This window comes from Rhamphochromis longiceps, linkage group LG20 (assembly GCF_057381845.1).
Source record: "Rhamphochromis longiceps isolate RC_006_pf linkage group LG20, R_longiceps_female_GT1.1, whole genome shotgun sequence".
Lineage (NCBI taxonomy): Eukaryota > Metazoa > Chordata > Actinopteri > Cichliformes > Cichlidae > Rhamphochromis > Rhamphochromis longiceps.
The window spans coordinates 37121546-37137841 of record NC_140576.1 but is presented as its reverse complement, the minus strand read 5'-3'; the positions used below and the strand labels follow the sequence as shown (position 1 = coordinate 37137841).

The 16296-nt window shown below is 43.2% G+C and overlaps 2 protein-coding genes across 2 annotated transcripts; one reads left to right on the top strand and one right to left on the bottom strand.

The window, feature by feature from the left end:
* Nucleotides 1–571: 571 nt before the first annotated feature.
* On the bottom strand, nt 572–5218 carry LOC146645885 (putative C-type lectin domain family 20 member A). Its single transcript, XM_085393334.1, has 5 exons — nt 4598–5218; nt 3994–4201; nt 3496–3837; nt 3161–3255; nt 572–2136 (listed from the first exon to the last, which is right to left on the bottom strand). The coding sequence occupies exons 1-5, from the start codon at nt 4802–4804 to the stop codon at nt 2014–2016; spliced, it is 975 nt and encodes a 324-aa protein (XP_085249460.1). The 5' UTR covers nt 4805–5218; the 3' UTR covers nt 572–2013.
* A 925-nt stretch (nt 5219–6143) lies between these two features.
* Nucleotides 6144–12500, top strand: edem2 (ER degradation enhancer, mannosidase alpha-like 2). Its single transcript, XM_085393310.1, has 11 exons — nt 6144–6447; nt 8634–8744; nt 9158–9197; nt 9311–9416; nt 9566–9691; nt 9787–9998; nt 10343–10484; nt 10749–10873; nt 10948–11092; nt 11571–11692; nt 11799–12500. Exons 1-11 carry the CDS (start codon nt 6164–6166, stop codon nt 12261–12263), a joined length of 1878 nt encoding a protein of 625 aa, XP_085249436.1. The 5' UTR covers nt 6144–6163; the 3' UTR covers nt 12264–12500.
* The last annotated feature ends 3796 nt before the right edge of the window (nt 12501–16296 follow it).

Genomic DNA, 16296 nt, shown 5'->3' with positions numbered 1-16296 from the left:
TTTGCCATAGAGTAGGCTGAAAATTAATATCCAGCATATTCCAGTTGTTGGATGTTTGTAAGTCTCGATCCAGCATCATCCAACCATCCAGTGCCCGGGTGTGGTGAGCGGCTATGGAAGGATTATCTCCAGCAGTGTGAGGCCAGGTAAAGACATCTGTGGCCTGTGATGAGATGAAAACTTCCCATGCCAAGGCTGTATGGAGGAAACACTCACACCTCTCTGCAACTTTCCCCAGACACCTCCACATTTCTACCTTTTCCTAGCCTGTCTGCTTTGGTGAGGGACAAACCTGACAGACACACTCTGCACAAGGTCAAATAAACAAGGGTTGACACCCGCTGTGTGGAGCAGGGTGCGTGCTATATTATAGATTACACATCAGAGGAGAACTAGAACAGCGACACAGGAAGGAAGCTTTAAAGGAAAGGACTTGTTTCATACACTTTTTTGTGACAACAATCAAAATTCATCAAAAAATTTTCTCCAATTCTTTGTTTTCCTTTTATTTATCAGCACAGGTTATGCTGCTGTCACACGTACAGTTACTCAATGTTACCAGGTCAGTCCAGCAAGCCAACTTTCAGAATCGATCCTCATCCCATCATGAAGCTGATGGATACAAAGAAACTGAAAGTAATATTTATCACATTTCACGGGATCCACACAAGGATTTAATGAAAAAAATGACTAAAGAGGCAAAAAATAATGAAAACAGATGAGGATAGCAGGTAAACAAAATCAAATGAAAACAGCACAAAACTCCACAATAGTTGAAACAGTTAAGATCAGTAAAAGAATCAAAAGATAAAAGGGACAAATCCTCAGCCAAAGACACTAGTGACAGACTTAAACTGAACGTGAGCCTTTATTACAGCAAAGCAAAATACAGACAAAAGCAAAGGGTGACAATGACGAAACTAGCAAAACCTAAACTGGAAGAAACCTAAAAACAAGCACAAAGAAACTAAAGACCTGAGACATGGAACAAGGTGTCGCGATCCTGGGTCTTTTGATGTTTATGGTTTATGTTTAAGTTCATTAGGTTATCTAACTTCATTTGTTTATTAGTTTCCCCTTGTGTTTTCAACCCCTGTTAAGTCTCCCTTGTCCTTCATGTGTTTCATGTCTGCGTTTCATTATGTTTCCTATTTTATTTTGAAAGAGGTCCTGTGTTGTGTTCTGTTTTACTCTTCCCCTGTGGCGTCGTTATGTTCATGTTGTGTCTGCTGTGCCTTTCTGTCCCATGTTTCAGGTCCCTATGTTCTGTCTCCCCAGTCTGTTAAGTTTACCTCCTCCTGTGGCTCATTCCCCCTCGCTATCCCCGTTATTCTCCCTGTGTTTCCAAGCACGATTTATTATTAGTTTTCCCAGTTTAGTTTTGTTCTTTGTTTCCCTTCCACACCAGCAATAAAGCTGTTTTTTGAGTTTGCGTTTGGGTCCTTCTCTTGCCTGCACACAGCCGTATTGTGACACAAGGAAAGCTGGAACATGAGAAATGCAACAGGAGATGTGCAGACAAAGGGCTTAAACACACCGAGAGATAGCAAGGGAACGAGACACGGGGGGAGAGCACAGCTGGGAGAAATCACAATGAGACTGGGGGGGAAGCAAAACTGGGAACATGAGACAGGCACAGAGACAGGAACCAAGAAACTAGAAACTATGAATAAGAATGAAATAAAAGACTATTAATCATTCAAAAACACTAAATGCTGGGACACAGACCCACAACCATGACATGTCTTTATTATCTAAGAAGTAAAGGAACTTATTTAAGTCATTGGGGATGTCAGAAATGCAGTGTGGGTGTCTAAAACACCTTGGAGTTTGCTTCTGAAGATGAACTTAAGTTAGAAAAACGATCGGTCTCCCTTTACTTATGCACTACAGACGTGTTGCTTAATTAGCTGACGCAGTGACGCTGATTGGAAAACAACAAAAACATGAAGAATGGACACGAAACAAATCTTTTCAGATAAATAATGCAACACTCAAAGCTTTTATCTTTGCTTAAGGGTTTTTTATCTTCTTTGTTTTCTTTGTGTCGCTGTGAAAAACGTTTCCATCTGACTGCTTCATCCAGCTCAGGGTGATGTCCCCTCTAACCCCGTGGGCCTGGAGCTGCTGTTTAACCTGAGACACACAGAAAATGTAAGATATAAAACTGTAATAGAGTCAATTCTTGACTGCAATTTTGTTCTTTTACAAGAAAACTATGTCCTATAACATTATCATATTTGCCAAAATAATTACTGTTTAGGCCACTACAATAATTACAGTTGCTGGGCCTTTTACAAAGCCTTAGGGAGAGAGGAGAGGACGCACATACCAGACCGGTGTCTTCTTTTTAATGGGAACAAAATAATTTCTGTTAATATTTACAATCTGATGTGGCAAACATACTGGTCTTGTTACACACCAGGGGGGTCAAGCCAAAGAAAAGACAGAGAAAACACAACATCTGAACCTCCAGAGTTCTGCAAACAGTCTTTGGACAGATGAGACCAAGAATAATGTGTCCCAGCGAATGAAAGACACCGCTTACAATCTGAAGAATATCACATCATGTGTGGCCGCCACCAGTTTATGATGATGTGGCTGCTGAGAGAAGTAGCAGGAGGAATCATGAAGTGGACTCTCAGCTCAGGTTCAGAACCTGCAGAACTGATGGGACAGAGGGATGATGGGCCAAAGCAAACTGCAAAAGCAACCCAAGAGTTTCTCAAGACCAAAGTGAAGGCAGAGAAACCCACAAACAAGCAGGAATGAAACACGGCTGCAGTGAAACGCTGAGCAACACAAAGGAGGAAAGACAGCATTTAATGATGTCCACGTATTCCAGACTTCAGGAAATCTGTGACTGCAAAAGATTTTCATCAACCTTTAAAAAATCCATATCACAGTACGTTGGATCGTCCAGTTACCTTTGAGCCTTGGAAATCTGGCTATCTAAGTTGAAAATGACTAATAGTTAAACAGCTCAGTACTTTTGTTGAACCCCCTGAAATAAATCTGTACGTCTGTGCTTCAATCACACGTCAATTGATTTAAAATCTGTTTTTTGTTGAGAAGTTCTGACTTGTATGTAAACTGGAACTGTTGTTGCCAAAAGAAAAAACAAAAGAATATGAAAACGAAATTTTCTTTTTAAAATTACCAGCTTCAGCATGTCGTCCATCACAGCAGCACGATTCAGATCCAGATGAGCGTTTTTCTCCAGCCTGATTCTCACCGCTTGCTTGTAAACAGGATCTTTTTAAAGAGAAAAGTAAGGTTCACAGTTAGCCAGTGAGGTTCACTGAAAGCTGCTTTCTGTGCATTTACAACAAACACCCACTGGATGTGCTGCCTGACTCCACAGAATTTGATGCATTATTCGTTTTAAAGTCCAACTTTTATATAAATTACTTCTGTTTTGTTTTTAAGCTAAATGCACTGCATGCATGCAGCCGTGTGTAGATGTAGCTGAAGGCTGTCTGAATCATGGCTTACCACTGTAGCAGACAAATGGCTTCTTCCAGTCACAGTTCCAGTCCTCCCAGTTTCCAGAATGTTTAAAGTATGCTGCCACACAGTTCTCTCTCCAGTATTGGTTATTTGGTTCTTTTGTTTTCCAGTATCTAAATGTGGAGGTCCTTCCATCCGTCCACTTCCAGGAATCTCTGAAAAGGCCGATCCAGGCAGATCGATCTTCAGCAGGCACCAACTCCTTTACCCTCCGATTCTCTGACACGTTTCTCGCACTGGCCAGGTCTGTGTGATGAGCCCTGCAGTAGCTCTGAGCCTGAGCCCATGTCATCGTTTTGTTGATGAACACAAATGTCTCATTTTGCCCTGAAAATGGACCAAAGTGAAGTGTGAAGTGCACAAACATGAGGGATACATCTTCACGTTAGCTACCACTGAGACAAATAGACCCAAAAAGTCTTTAAATCAAGAATGAAGTGTGCATGATTTGTTTGATGGTCGTGCACAGATTGAGATCCTCACCTCTGACATCAGAGCAGATTGCACTGAGGGTTTTGTCACAGGGTTTATCATTCCATTCTCCACTGACAAAAATCTCTGCACAAAGTTCGTGTCCCCCTTTATTGTCCGGTTGTCCAGGCTTCCAGTTTCTGAACTCAGCCTCATCACTTCTGTCCGACCTCGACCACCTCCAGCTGCTCACGTCATTGTACAACCCGATCCAGGCTCGCTGTAAGCAACGAGTAACGAGTGACATCCCTGACTTTTCTGATTAGTGGTACATCATCTTTTTAAATATAGGAGAAATATTTATAAACAAGGTTTTTAAAGACAAAGTTTGTTAGTTTGAAAGTTTATAGATAAACCCTGTCATTCATGGGTATTTCATTACATATTATAAAAAACGATACTACTGCAAAGGCTGGGGAATAACAATAGCAAGGCATTTCAGTTAAGGTCAAGTGACTGTGGGCCCCAGTTTTAGCAGATCACATAAACGTACAATAAGAAAAAAAACAGGAACAGGGGAATATTGCAGAGAAAAATTAAATACGTGAGTGTGTACAAGTATTTGACCTGCCAGTGTTACAAATATGTTGCAGTTAAACAGAGAGAGTGAACTTACATAGCTGTCGGCAGATTTATCAAATTTGTTCAAGTCCACCATGTCATTCAGGGTCTTCACATCCTCCATGTTTTCTATGGTGGCCAGGTCTGTGTAATACAGTCTGCAGTGACTCAGTGCTTCAGTCCAGTTCTTCTGCTCATAAACAAAATGGTACTGACGTTCAGGATTTAAGCACACGGCCCACAGCCCTGCAGTGACAGACATGCATGATCACTTTTAAAAAAGTAACTTGACATTTCAGTGAAGTCTGAACTTATTCCAGCAGTAAAAGCATATCCAGTATTACTGCCACTGACATACTGTAGCTTTCTATTCAAGCTATCATTCTGTTTTCATTACAGCAAATATAAAAACACCTTAAAACACTTGCCTGATGCAGCGGCGATGAACAGAACAAGTTTCTCCATCCTTGTTTGTTCTGCTCGTATCTGTCACTGCACACACTCAGATAATGAAGTAACTCAGGAGGTTATACATGAACACGTTAATGTTTACATCATGCAAAGTTATTAAAAGGAGAATATTTGCTTGTGAGGTTATTTCGTGTCATATAACTGATACAGGAGACGCTGTTGGCTGGATGATGTATACCACAAAAATGTATAATTAAATGTGAAATTCAAAGATATTCTCATCAATTATTGAGTCTAAGTCTAGAACTTGAACTCCTTTGTTCTAATCCTCAGACATCAGAGCATGTTAAGGTAACATGGTCGCAATTTCCATTGGCCCAGGATCCATTCCCACCTCGGTGAGCGCAGGGATCTTTGCCTTCCCTACTGTCTGGTTGTCTCAGTTTCTGAACTCAGCCTCACTGCTGTCATAGAAATGTCTGTTTGACATTGATCACCTTCAGCTGTTCACATCATCGTACAGCCCAAACCAGGCTCGCCTCAGGTGTGCTTCAGTTAGTTAAATAGTAGCTTTGTGATAAGCTCTGAAACTAAAATGGCTTTATTATTACTGAACATCTCATATAGTTTTTCTGATTGGGGGAAAAATTTGTCACTCTAAAATACAGTGGAGCAGTAATAAATGGAAGCATTCAGTTAACGTGCAATGATAGAGATTACATGGCTGTAGGTCTTTTGCACAAGTCTGTCATGCTGTTCAGGGTATTCACATACTCTGTGTTTTCTGTAGGGGGCAGGTCTCTGCATGTATGTATGTTTGGCTCTTTGACAACAAAACAAAGACTTTCCACACTACTGCAAGTGTACAGTATTTTGTGACGTGTGTCCATCCATATTTGCAAAGTTATCTTTTTAATACTGGCTCACTCATTATGTAAATAAATAGAGATAAGTATAATTTTAATTAATAAAATAAGAGATCAAAATAAGAGACAGCTGGAAAATACATTTAGCTCTACGAAATAAACGTTCTCTGAAATAAATACAACGGAGCGTAATTTTCAAATAAAACTTTTTTGTATTAATTCATATCTGTATATATTTTACAGTCCAGTTATATAATTTGTCATTTCAATGGCTCTACTGTCGTCATTGTCATATAATCAGTTTATTAATAAAGGTTTATTTAAAAAACAAAACAAAACGTCCAATGAGATTCCACGTCGAAAGTCCTCGTCAGCGCACCGGTTCGACGCATGCGCAGATGACTAACTTCCTGCTTCCTGACAGCTGCACAACAACAACAGAAGACTTTTCGCTCTGTGCTCCGTGCGTGTTTCCCCGATCTTTGATTTCAGGTCATATCTGTGTCCGAGTCCACCTGTCTCACCTGTCCGTCTACATGCGCGCTCCCGTGTGCGCGGCGCTGCTGGTGTGGGTGCTGACGGATGCGGCGGCTCGTCAGTTCTCGGAGGAGGAGATGGCTGCTGTCAGGTACGAACACCAGCTCCGTCTGGACTCGGTTTAAAGTTGAGTTTTGTGCAGACACCACCCATCCTCCCTTCATCACGCCAGCTGGAGCGAGTCTGAGGGTGGGTGCGTGTGTCTGAAGGGGCAAACGCGAACACTAGACTGGGATCCCACTGTGAGTTTGAGAGTGGGGAAACTCCCACAACACAATAATCAAATAATAATTGTAAAGTGTTTTTTTTTTTTTTACTGTACGTTTCCACTCAGCAGTCATCTTAGCAATGCGTCCGGCAGATGTTTGGGTCGTTTTATTGTATTTTATTTACAAAGTCACTAGGGCTGCCACAAACGATTATTTTGATAGTCGACTAGTCACCGATTATTTATGCGATTAGTCGACTAATCAGATCATCATCCACTGGACGTAAAACTACAGCTTATTGCACCAGCAGCATCTGCTCTTATATAACTATCATTAGCTTACAGCTTTAAGCTTTTAAGGTGCTAACTAAAAATAAAGACAAGATGATAGTTTATTCAATTTTAATGAAATTTGCAGATTGTTTCGGTAAAGTTTAATAAACTCCTTGCTATCTAAAATATAACAGGACACCGGAGTATATTCTCCAGCATCTCACACTTCTGATAATCAGCTGTCTGCTTGACGTTTATTCAGCTGTGTAAAAACTATAACTTTAATCTCAGCCAAACCGATTTACTCAGGAACAAATAAAATACTAAAAAAAAAAAAAAAAAAAAAAAGCCAAACAACAACATTTTTAATTTATCTAAGTGACTCATATATATTTAACCTGAGTCGCGAAAGACAGCGGTGGGTTTGAAAACAATTTGCCGGGAGTCCGGTGTTCCCCCGGCTAGCTATCGAGCTAGTGGGTAACAGACGTCTCCGAAAACGTCGGAGCGCTTTTGAAAATATGTGGTGTCCTGATAAACTGAGCAGATATTTGAGGTTTACACAGCTACATTCTCGCCTGAAAATATGTTAAACGTTTATTTTGTGACCCAGAAAGAATAATAAGAGTAATATTAAAACTAACTAGCTACCGCCATTGTTGGAAACTAAGCTGGGCCGCGCTACGAATTCTGGGACACAGCTGCTTCTTCTTCTTCGGGGTTTAACGGCAGCTGGCATCCTTGTACATGCAGTGCTGCCATCTTCTGTTTCAGTCCGTTATTACACTCTTAAATCCTGCTATTATTCCTGCGTCTTTTGCGATCTTACAAAGCTTCAAACGACACGTCGACTATTAAATCAGTCGTCGACGATTTTGATAGTCGACGTAATCGTGACTAGTCGACAAATCGTGGCAGCCCTAAAAGTCACCACACTCAGACCACGAGCAACAGCTGGCGACTGTGGGGAGGAAGAACTCAAGACCACAAACAAGACAAAAAACAAACTGTGGAAGAGAGATGCCAAATTGAATGATATGCAGCAGTGGCTTTAAAACAATATAAGATAAGTGCGAGTTGCCTTCATTTGCATCTTAATTGTCTCTCATTTGTTTTTTGTGTTTGACTGATTCTGTTCCTAAGCAGTGGGTGTGGGCAGGTTTGATGTTTGTGGAAATATTTCACTCTACTATCAGCTGCATTTGCCTCATAATTTGAACGCTGCCTCCTTCTTTCTTTTAAGGGTTTGACTTAAGCAACTGACATGTGCGTTTAATTTTGTCAGATATTTCAAACTGATGATTAAGAGAAGTCCCAACATATTCACAGGTTAATCGGTTTGTTTTTAAAAGCTTTGAATTCACCTGAAACACAAACGTTTTTAATGTGTCGATGAAAGCACACAGATTCGTTTAGGTGATGTAAAGTATGAACTCTGGTCCTAAACAACCTTAAACAGCCATTCGTGTACAGCTCGATCTGCTCTCGTTTGTTTGCGTGTTTGTCTGCCTGTGTCAGTAATGTGAGAAGCTTTTATTCTGAAAAACGTTGAAAGTTATTCTAACTGTTCAGTGGTTTACTTTGCTTGCTTTTCCGAAATCCCGTTAAAAAGTTGCTCTGGCTTCAGAGCGTTTCCATTTTGATTCTGTTGTTGAAATATTTTTGTACTTGGATGTTTAACGTTTTTCACACGAGGGAAAAATTGCAGAATCCAATTTTTACTGAATTAGTTTCATCTAAATTTGAATGCTTTGATAAATTGTCCGGTCCTTAATGTAACAAACTTCATCTCTCAGACAGCGCATCAAATCCATGTTCTACCACGCCTACAACAGTTACCTTGACAACGCCTTCCCCTACGATGAGCTCCGCCCTCTCACCTGCGATGGACAGGACACGTGGGGCAGGTGAGGCAGTTTAAAAACTTGAATGTAAAGTACACTTTACTGCAGTGAACTTTTCTTTACTTAGAAAATCGGGTCAAGTTCAAGGACACAACATGTGAAAATCATTTCCCTTTAATGAACAGATTCAAGATTTCTCTTATAAAAGTTTAATACATTTACTGCTTTTTCCAAAGTCCAACACATTACACACATCACATTAAAAAATTGTGACTTAAATATTAAATTATGCGATTATGATTTTTCTCTTGTTTATGTATTTATGCATGTGGAAGGAAGTTACGTTTAGACAAAGAATTTCAAAGTAAAACATTGAAAATATTCTCTTCAATTAAAGTGGTTCAGAAGAAAACATTATGTCAGGTTAAGAGTTGCCAGAGACAGTAAAATGACCCCTGCTGCTCTTTTCTCCACAGTTTCTCGCTCACTCTGATTGACGCCCTCGACACTCTGCTGGTAAGACTGGAAACAGACGTTTTACGTTTACAGAGCCTTTAACAAACACCGATGAGCAGATGTTGTACTCCTGTGCCGTGACACGACAGTCGTCCGATGTGTTCTCTCTGAAGGTTTTGGGAAACCGTACGGAGTTCCAGCGAGTGGCGTCGATCCTCCAAGACACCGTCGACTTCGACATCGACGTCAACGCGTCCGTGTTTGAAACCAACATCAGAGGTACTGACGGACGATTCGGACTCTGAGGGGAAACTCATGTTCAACATTTAAACTGCTGTTTTTATATACACTGCACCTCTGGGCGCAGGAGCTGTGGCAAAGGAGAGTGTCCACCTCAGGTTAATGTGTGTGTGTGTGTTTGCGTGTAGTTGTGGGTGGTCTGCTGTCAGCCCATCTCTTGGCGAAGAGGGCGGGAATAGAGCTGGAGCCCGGGTGGCCCTGCTCAGGACCGCTGCTGAGGATGGCCGAGGACGCCGCCAGGAAGCTGCTGCCTGGTGTGTTCTGGCGTTTCAGACTCTCTAGTTTTAATGAACTACTTTGAAAAGCACACATGAATAAATCAGTGAAATTTGTCTCAACAATAAATCAGCGTTTGAGACTCCCACCGGCATGCCGTACGGTACGGTGAACCTTCTGCGTGGCGTCAGTCCCACTGAGACACCGGTCACCTGTACCGCTGGCGTGGGAACCTTCATCCTGGAGTTCGCCACACTGAGTCGACTAACGGGAGACCCGACATTTGAGAACGTCGCCCGCCGAGCCCTGAGAGCCCTGTGGAAGACCAGATCTGACATCGGACTGGTAAATAAAGTGTCTGCTACAACCGTCCGCTCACATCCAACCCAAAGTGCAAACATGGCAGCTAAAGTCGGAAAAGGCCTAATGAGCATTTGTATAGGGTGAGCCACTGATAGGCCAGCTTGTCTTCCTTGGCTAGTCAGTGAAATTAATTTAAACAAAAACAAAAACATTTAAATATGCTGATTTTATGCGAAAGTTTCTGTGGAGGGCTTTGTGCCAAATCACAGCAGTCCTGGAGCTGGTGAAGGAGCGACCCTGCCAGAGCTCGCTGGCTTTTAGCTGAATGTGTCAATAAAAAAGGAACAGCCCTCCTACTTGTTTCTGTCACCTGTCTGCCCGCCCAGGTGGGGAACCACATTGACATCGTGTCCACGAAGTGGGTCGCTCAGGATGCTGGTATTGGCGCGGGAGTCGACTCGTACTTCGAGTATCTGGTCAAAGGAGCCGTTATGCTGCAGGATGAAGAGCTGCTCAGCATGTTCCAGGGTAACAGTCACAGCGCTTCCTCCTGACAGCTGCTAAGCAATTTCCTGTTTTAGTAAAAAAAAAAAGTTTGATTTGTGGAGACAAATAAAATATTTTTTCTAGCCTGTAAGTTGTCGTCAGGGTTGGTTTGTCCGATGCTTCCAGCTGCATAACTTCTGCACTTTCTGGCAAAAGTTTTGTGAAAGCTTCAGTTGATGCCTCTGTGCTAACAAACAGAAGGAAAACCAAACATCTGATGTCTGATCCTGTGATGTCTTTTATCAGCGTATGATCGAGCCATCCAGAACTACACCCGCTTTGACGACTGGTACCTGTGGGTGCAGATGCACAAAGGAACTGTGTCCATGCCCATTTTCCAGAGTCTGGAGGCCTTCTGGCCCGGCCTGCAGGTGAGTGAACGCACAAACACAAGTCTGTAACGGGAGGCTGTTAACATACAAACAAAGTCAAATCTGTGTTTCAGTCTCTGCTGGGAAACCTGGACAGTGCTGTGAGAACTTTCCAGAATTATTATTCTGTGTGGAGACAGTTTGGAGGACTGCCTGAGTTTTACAGCATCCCTCAGGGTTACACTGTGGATAAGAGAGAGGGCTACCCACTGAGACCAGGTCAGTCCACTAACACCCTCCGCCTATCGCGTTCTGTCTTCGGGGTCAAAGGTTACAGTCGGAGCTCATTCAGACTAATATTTATCAGCTTCAGGGAGTGATGGGAAGCTGGTTGATTTTTAGTGTCTTGAGATAATCTGAGCTAAACAGCAGGTGAGTAATGCTTTCTGAGATGGGCACCAACACAGAGCTTTATCGCAATAATATTTATTGTGATTTATTTATTGTGTATTATTATACACGCACAGTGTTGCTCCTGAGTTCAGCCCTCATCACGTCCCACCCCCTCAAGCCAAAGCTTCAGATATGAACTACTACCTTTCAGGACATCCCTCTCATGCATGCATGGAGATGAACCTTGAAGGCGCTGATGTCAGTTACCTGGGTGTCATAAAACTCCGGAGTCTAGTTTTTGGTTGTTTTCTGAGCAACTTTAAGTAACAAACCAGCTGATCTTCCTTCTTCCTACGTGTTTCAGAGTTAATCGAGAGCGCGATGTACCTGTTCAGGGCAACAGGTGATCACACCTATCTCCAGCTGGGCGTCGACGCTCTGGAGTCCATCGAGAAGATCGCCAAGACGCCGTGTGGATATGCCAGCGTAAGTCCCACTATCAGTTTGATTGGCTGGCCTTAGTTATCACTTTGAAGTGCTCGTGATTAAAAAGAGCTCACGAGTAAAGTTTTCCTCGCTCTTCTTCCTGCAGGTTAAAGACCTGCGAGATCACCAGCTGGACAACAGGATGGAATCCTTCTTTCTAGCTGAAACCATCAAGTACCTCTACCTGCTCTTTGACCCCACCCACTTTCTGCACGGCGGAGGGACGGAGGGGGACGGGTCGTGGGAGGAGGGTGGGGAGGCGGGGGAGTGTGTTTTAGGGGCAGGGGGGTTCATCTTTAACACGGAGGCTCACCCTCTGGATCCGGCGGCACTGTACTGCTGCGGCCGGCACGACCAGGACCGCCAGGAGCTACAAGACATCCTGCTCACCCTGTCGCAGCCCGGCAGCCAATCAAAACCCCCTCCCAAACAGACAGAGGGGGGCAGCCAATCGGAGAGCATTGCTCTGAAACCCGGAGAGAAGAAGACGCCCCCTCTGCTGTCCTGCCCCGTTCAGCCGTTCAGCGCTCGGCTCTCCATCCTGGGGCAAGTTTTTACCGACGACACGTGAGACTGTTCGACTTCCTCCGAGCGTCTCGCCGTGAGCGACTGAGTGAGACCCGAATCTCAGCAGCTCAGTGAAAACAGAGTTTTGAGGTTTCCGTTTCCTAAACTGACCTTCCTACACAGATCTGCTGGGGTTCGCTTTTTGTTGCTATGAAGGAGCTCAGGACCAGAACTTTGCTGTGCTTTGTCGACTCAAATGTAATTTAAATTAAAGAGAAAATATATTTTTATTTAAAACAAATGTTGTTTCTTGTCTGTTTTACACGGTTGGTGATGAGGTGTTTTTTGTGCAGGCCAGGGCTTTTACTCTCTGAATGCCTGACAGTGTGTCGGTCACCACTGTCAGGCATGAACACTCTCCCATTAGGGCGTGGATGCACCACCTTGGGGTGTTGGTGGGGGGCTGGGTGTCCTGCAGTGTCTGGAACTGGGATTCTCGCAGCGGATTGGCTGGTTCCTTTGAGGATGTCGGGTGGTGCGTCCGTGGATGGCGATGGCTCTGTTTTGTCCACCTGACGGGTCGTATGTGTCAGAGCCACACGTATGTGTCGTTGTGGCCGATCACTGTAGTTGACAGTTGTTTGTTGCAGTAGGTGGCACGCCTTCTTCAGCTTCTGTGAACCTGCCTCCATTATTCTGTGAAGCCTGTTTGTTTATCCTCTGTGCGTTTACTGTCGTTGTTATAGTTACAGCAGACAGGAGTTACATCCCCAAATGATCCTCTACACCAAAGAAATGTCTAAAGGTCATCACGATATAAGGTTGTAATGACTTTGATGCTTTACAACCACGCAGCTCCTCCGTAGGGGTAAATGTGTTTAATCACTTAGAGGTCACAACTACGGAAACGACGGTCGGGTCACCGAGCTCGAGCAGTCTGCATTAACTTCCTTTGCACCATTTAAGGTTTCGTCTTCACTCTGAGAGTTTCTGTGACCAGCCAACGGTTTCTGAAATGTGGGGACAGATTTATAAGTTTCCAAAACAGACGGGAAGTGTTTTCCCCTCTAAATCCAGGATCCAGACCTCTGAGTACAAAAGACAGGAGTCAAACTGATTAAACTTTAAGTGTTTCTGTGAGAGCAGTTAAACAAAATTCTGACTGTTGATTGGGTTTACATCGCCTGTCAGCAGGAATCAGGAACAATGGGCTCGTGTTCAGGAGCCTTTGTCACTGTGGTTACTATAAAACCAGCAGACAGAACAATAGTCCACAAATGAAAGAATTAATAACACGAGGGCGTGCAGGCGGTGTCATGTCTGTGCCGTGTGGGTGTCTGTGCTCGCAGCAGCCAGACGGAGGCAGTGTTTCGCCTCCATAGTGCCAAAGTATGTCCGGCATCTGGGAGTCAGGGTCCTACAGAGACGTGTCACATACAGAAATCATGAACCTTTTCTAGTTTTCTTAATGTCTTCTTCTTGGACTGATTTCATGCAAATCATTCTTTTTATGTAACATTTGCCCCGAGAAGCACAGCTGCAAGTGACTGAATATCAATTATTGATTACACATTGGTTTGTTTGTGATCCAGTATAGATTACAGTTTATTACTAATGAGTCCCAGCATAAACTTTTCCCGACGTACAAACAAAGATGGTCTGTTGAAACTCGGTATAATCATAAATTAAGTTCTGTGTGATGAGAAACAGTGCAGAGCCTCGTGACAGCAGACTGCAGGTCTTTACAGGAACACGAGTGAATGAAAAGCAGTGAGATCCAAGTCACTTGATACTATTTTACATTTAAAAGAGGGCACGTCCTGACGATTCAAAATCTGAGGGAGCCGGGCAGCAAATCCCCGCTCATCATTAATGACGAGCAAGCGGCTCAAGTGCCCAAACCGCAGCGCTGCTAACAGGCTGACTGCAGATCAGCGCCCACAGACTCCCAGGTTAAAGTGTCAGACTTTGAAGTGGATCGTTTCTGTTGGGTTTATCTAGGCACAAAGCCGCTGGAACACAAGACCAACAAACTGCACGACAAAACAGAACAAGACAGAGCTCTTTGTGTTTGTGGCTCGCGAGGGAAGTTGAGGAAAAGATTCCTTCACCTGAACTCAACCAACTTCGACTGATTCCTTTATTGTCAGCAAGCAATCATTCATGAATATGCAGTTACAAATATACGTGACATCCTTAAGCAGGCATCTCTGAACAACATCAGTGTCTGGATTCTGTGTGTGTGTGTGTGTGTGTGTGTATATGTGTGTGTGTGTGTGTGTGTCCAGCCATACGTCCAGCCAGACAGACGACCTTTCAATGGACTTACACTGTATGCAGAAAAGCAGAAGTAAGCGTCTTGCTAAACTATAAAAACAGGAACTTGGTCGTGTCTCAAACACACATTTAAAGCACTTTTAAGAACAGCACAGTCTAGTTCCTGCAGCTATAATGGAAATGATAACGTCGAGACTGCTTCCTCTCATCTCATGGTACACAAGTGCACACAGAGTCTTATCAGACCTAATAAGGATATGATTTTTATCAGCATACAAATGATTATACATTTCTAAGCATAAATGACCATCTTAAATGATCAATTCTGACAGTTTCCTTCTTGGTTATTATTTTTTGTTGTTTTTATTTTGGACTGACACAGACGGGCAGCTGATCAGTGACTGCCAGGCCTCATTTATACTAACTGGATGTGTGCTGTAGATCTCAAACCCCGGCTGGGCTCACAAAGACTTTGAAAATGTTGCCAGGAACCAAACCAAAGGCTTTTAAAAAGGAGCAGTAATGTTTTCTAGTCAATTCAAAGACTCACAGGTAAAAATCAGCAAGTATTAGTTTAAAACCTAACGAGGAACCTGCTGGATCATGAGCAGTCCAAACTATGTGGACTAAATGAAATACTGTAACGCTGCATAGGGAGGAACATTTTGTGCGTATGTGCGGTGACACGAAGGACTTGCAACACTTGACAAACGGGCTGAGCACTGCATCTGTATCGTGCATGTGAATATGCAGTGACGGAGTAACAAATGTTCTACGTGAAAAGTGAAGATGTCATCTTCAGGAAGCAGAATGTTGCCATTAAATTTAAGGCTATGATTGATTTTGTCCTGTCATCTGTCTGTTTGATGCTCAGGAGGAGATCTGTGTGAGGGAGACACGAATAAACCTAATCATGATTAAAAACTTCATATCCTCAGAGATTTGCAGCAGTTAAAATGGTGAAAGGCAGTTTTAACAGAGTGATTGTTTCTGGATTTCATGTAATTAAACATCAACTTTTCCTGGTGTGTATCCAGTTTTCCAGCTCTTCAGTTTCCTCACTGATCTAAATTACAGACTCATTTACCAGCAAACAGTTTTCATATGGATGCAAACGAGTCAGGAGTTCAGTCAGGGCAGGGCTGATGGCTGCTTTCAGCTGAAGTCGTTCTGATTCAGAAGACTTATAGATCCTCCATCCTCCGTCTTACCAAAGTAATTGATCATCTTTCCACAAGAGTTTGTTGGATTATCTGATTATCTGGCTTCACAAGCTGTAATTTGACGGCACCGTGGTGGCTGAGTGGTTAGCACTGTTACCACAAAGCAAGAAGATTCAAACCCACCCAGAGCCCTACCGCGTGGAGTTTAACCCATGTTTGTGCGTTTAGCTCCACTCAATTAAAAAAAGGCAGGTTGCCCCCCGCTGAGGACACCCTCCCAAAATCAGAATTTCTTTCATTGTCTAAACTTTTATTATTGGTGAAAGTTCACCTGGTAAGGTCAGCTCTGCCTCATCCTCCATCTGAAAACTAAAGGGCCGGTGTCCTGCAGGTTTTAGATCTCACCCTGGGTCAACACACCTGAATCACAGGATTAGTTCATCACCAGGTCTCTGGAGAACGTCAGGACATGTTGAGGAGGTAATTTAGCCATTTGAATCAGCTGTGAAGGATCAAGGACACATCTAAAACCTGCAGGACACCGGCCCTCGAGGCCTGGGTTTGGACACCACTGCCCTAAAACAAGTTTTCACTGTGGCCATAGATCAAGGAAGCAGTGTCCCTTCAACCTGTCTTATTTCTGATGGCCAGCAGGGG

What these genes read in the sequence shown, in the direction of transcription:
- edem2 (XM_085393310.1), top strand. Translation starts at nt 6,164, where the DNA reads ATGAGATTCCACGTCGAAAGTCCTCGTCAGCGCACCGGTTCGACGCAT. An exon ending in CGCCAGGAAGCTGCTGCCTG is followed by an intron (nt 9,692 to 9,786) that starts GTGTGTTCTGGC and finishes ACAATAAATCAG; the next exon opens with CGTTTGAGACTCCCACCGGC. An exon ending in CCAGATCTGACATCGGACTG is followed by an intron (nt 9,999 to 10,342) that starts GTAAATAAAGTG and finishes CTGCCCGCCCAG; the next exon opens with GTGGGGAACCACATTGACAT.
- LOC146645885 (XM_085393334.1), bottom strand. Translation starts at nt 4,804, where the DNA reads ATGTCTGTCACTGCAGGGCTGTGGGCCGTGTGCTTAAATCCTGAACGT. An exon ending in AATCTGCTCTGATGTCAGAG is followed by an intron (nt 3,838 to 3,993) that starts GTGAGGATCTCA and finishes GTCCATTTTCAG; the next exon opens with GGCAAAATGAGACATTTGTG. An exon ending in GCCATTTGTCTGCTACAGTG is followed by an intron (nt 3,256 to 3,495) that starts GTAAGCCATGAT and finishes CTCTTTAAAAAG; the next exon opens with ATCCTGTTTACAAGCAAGCG.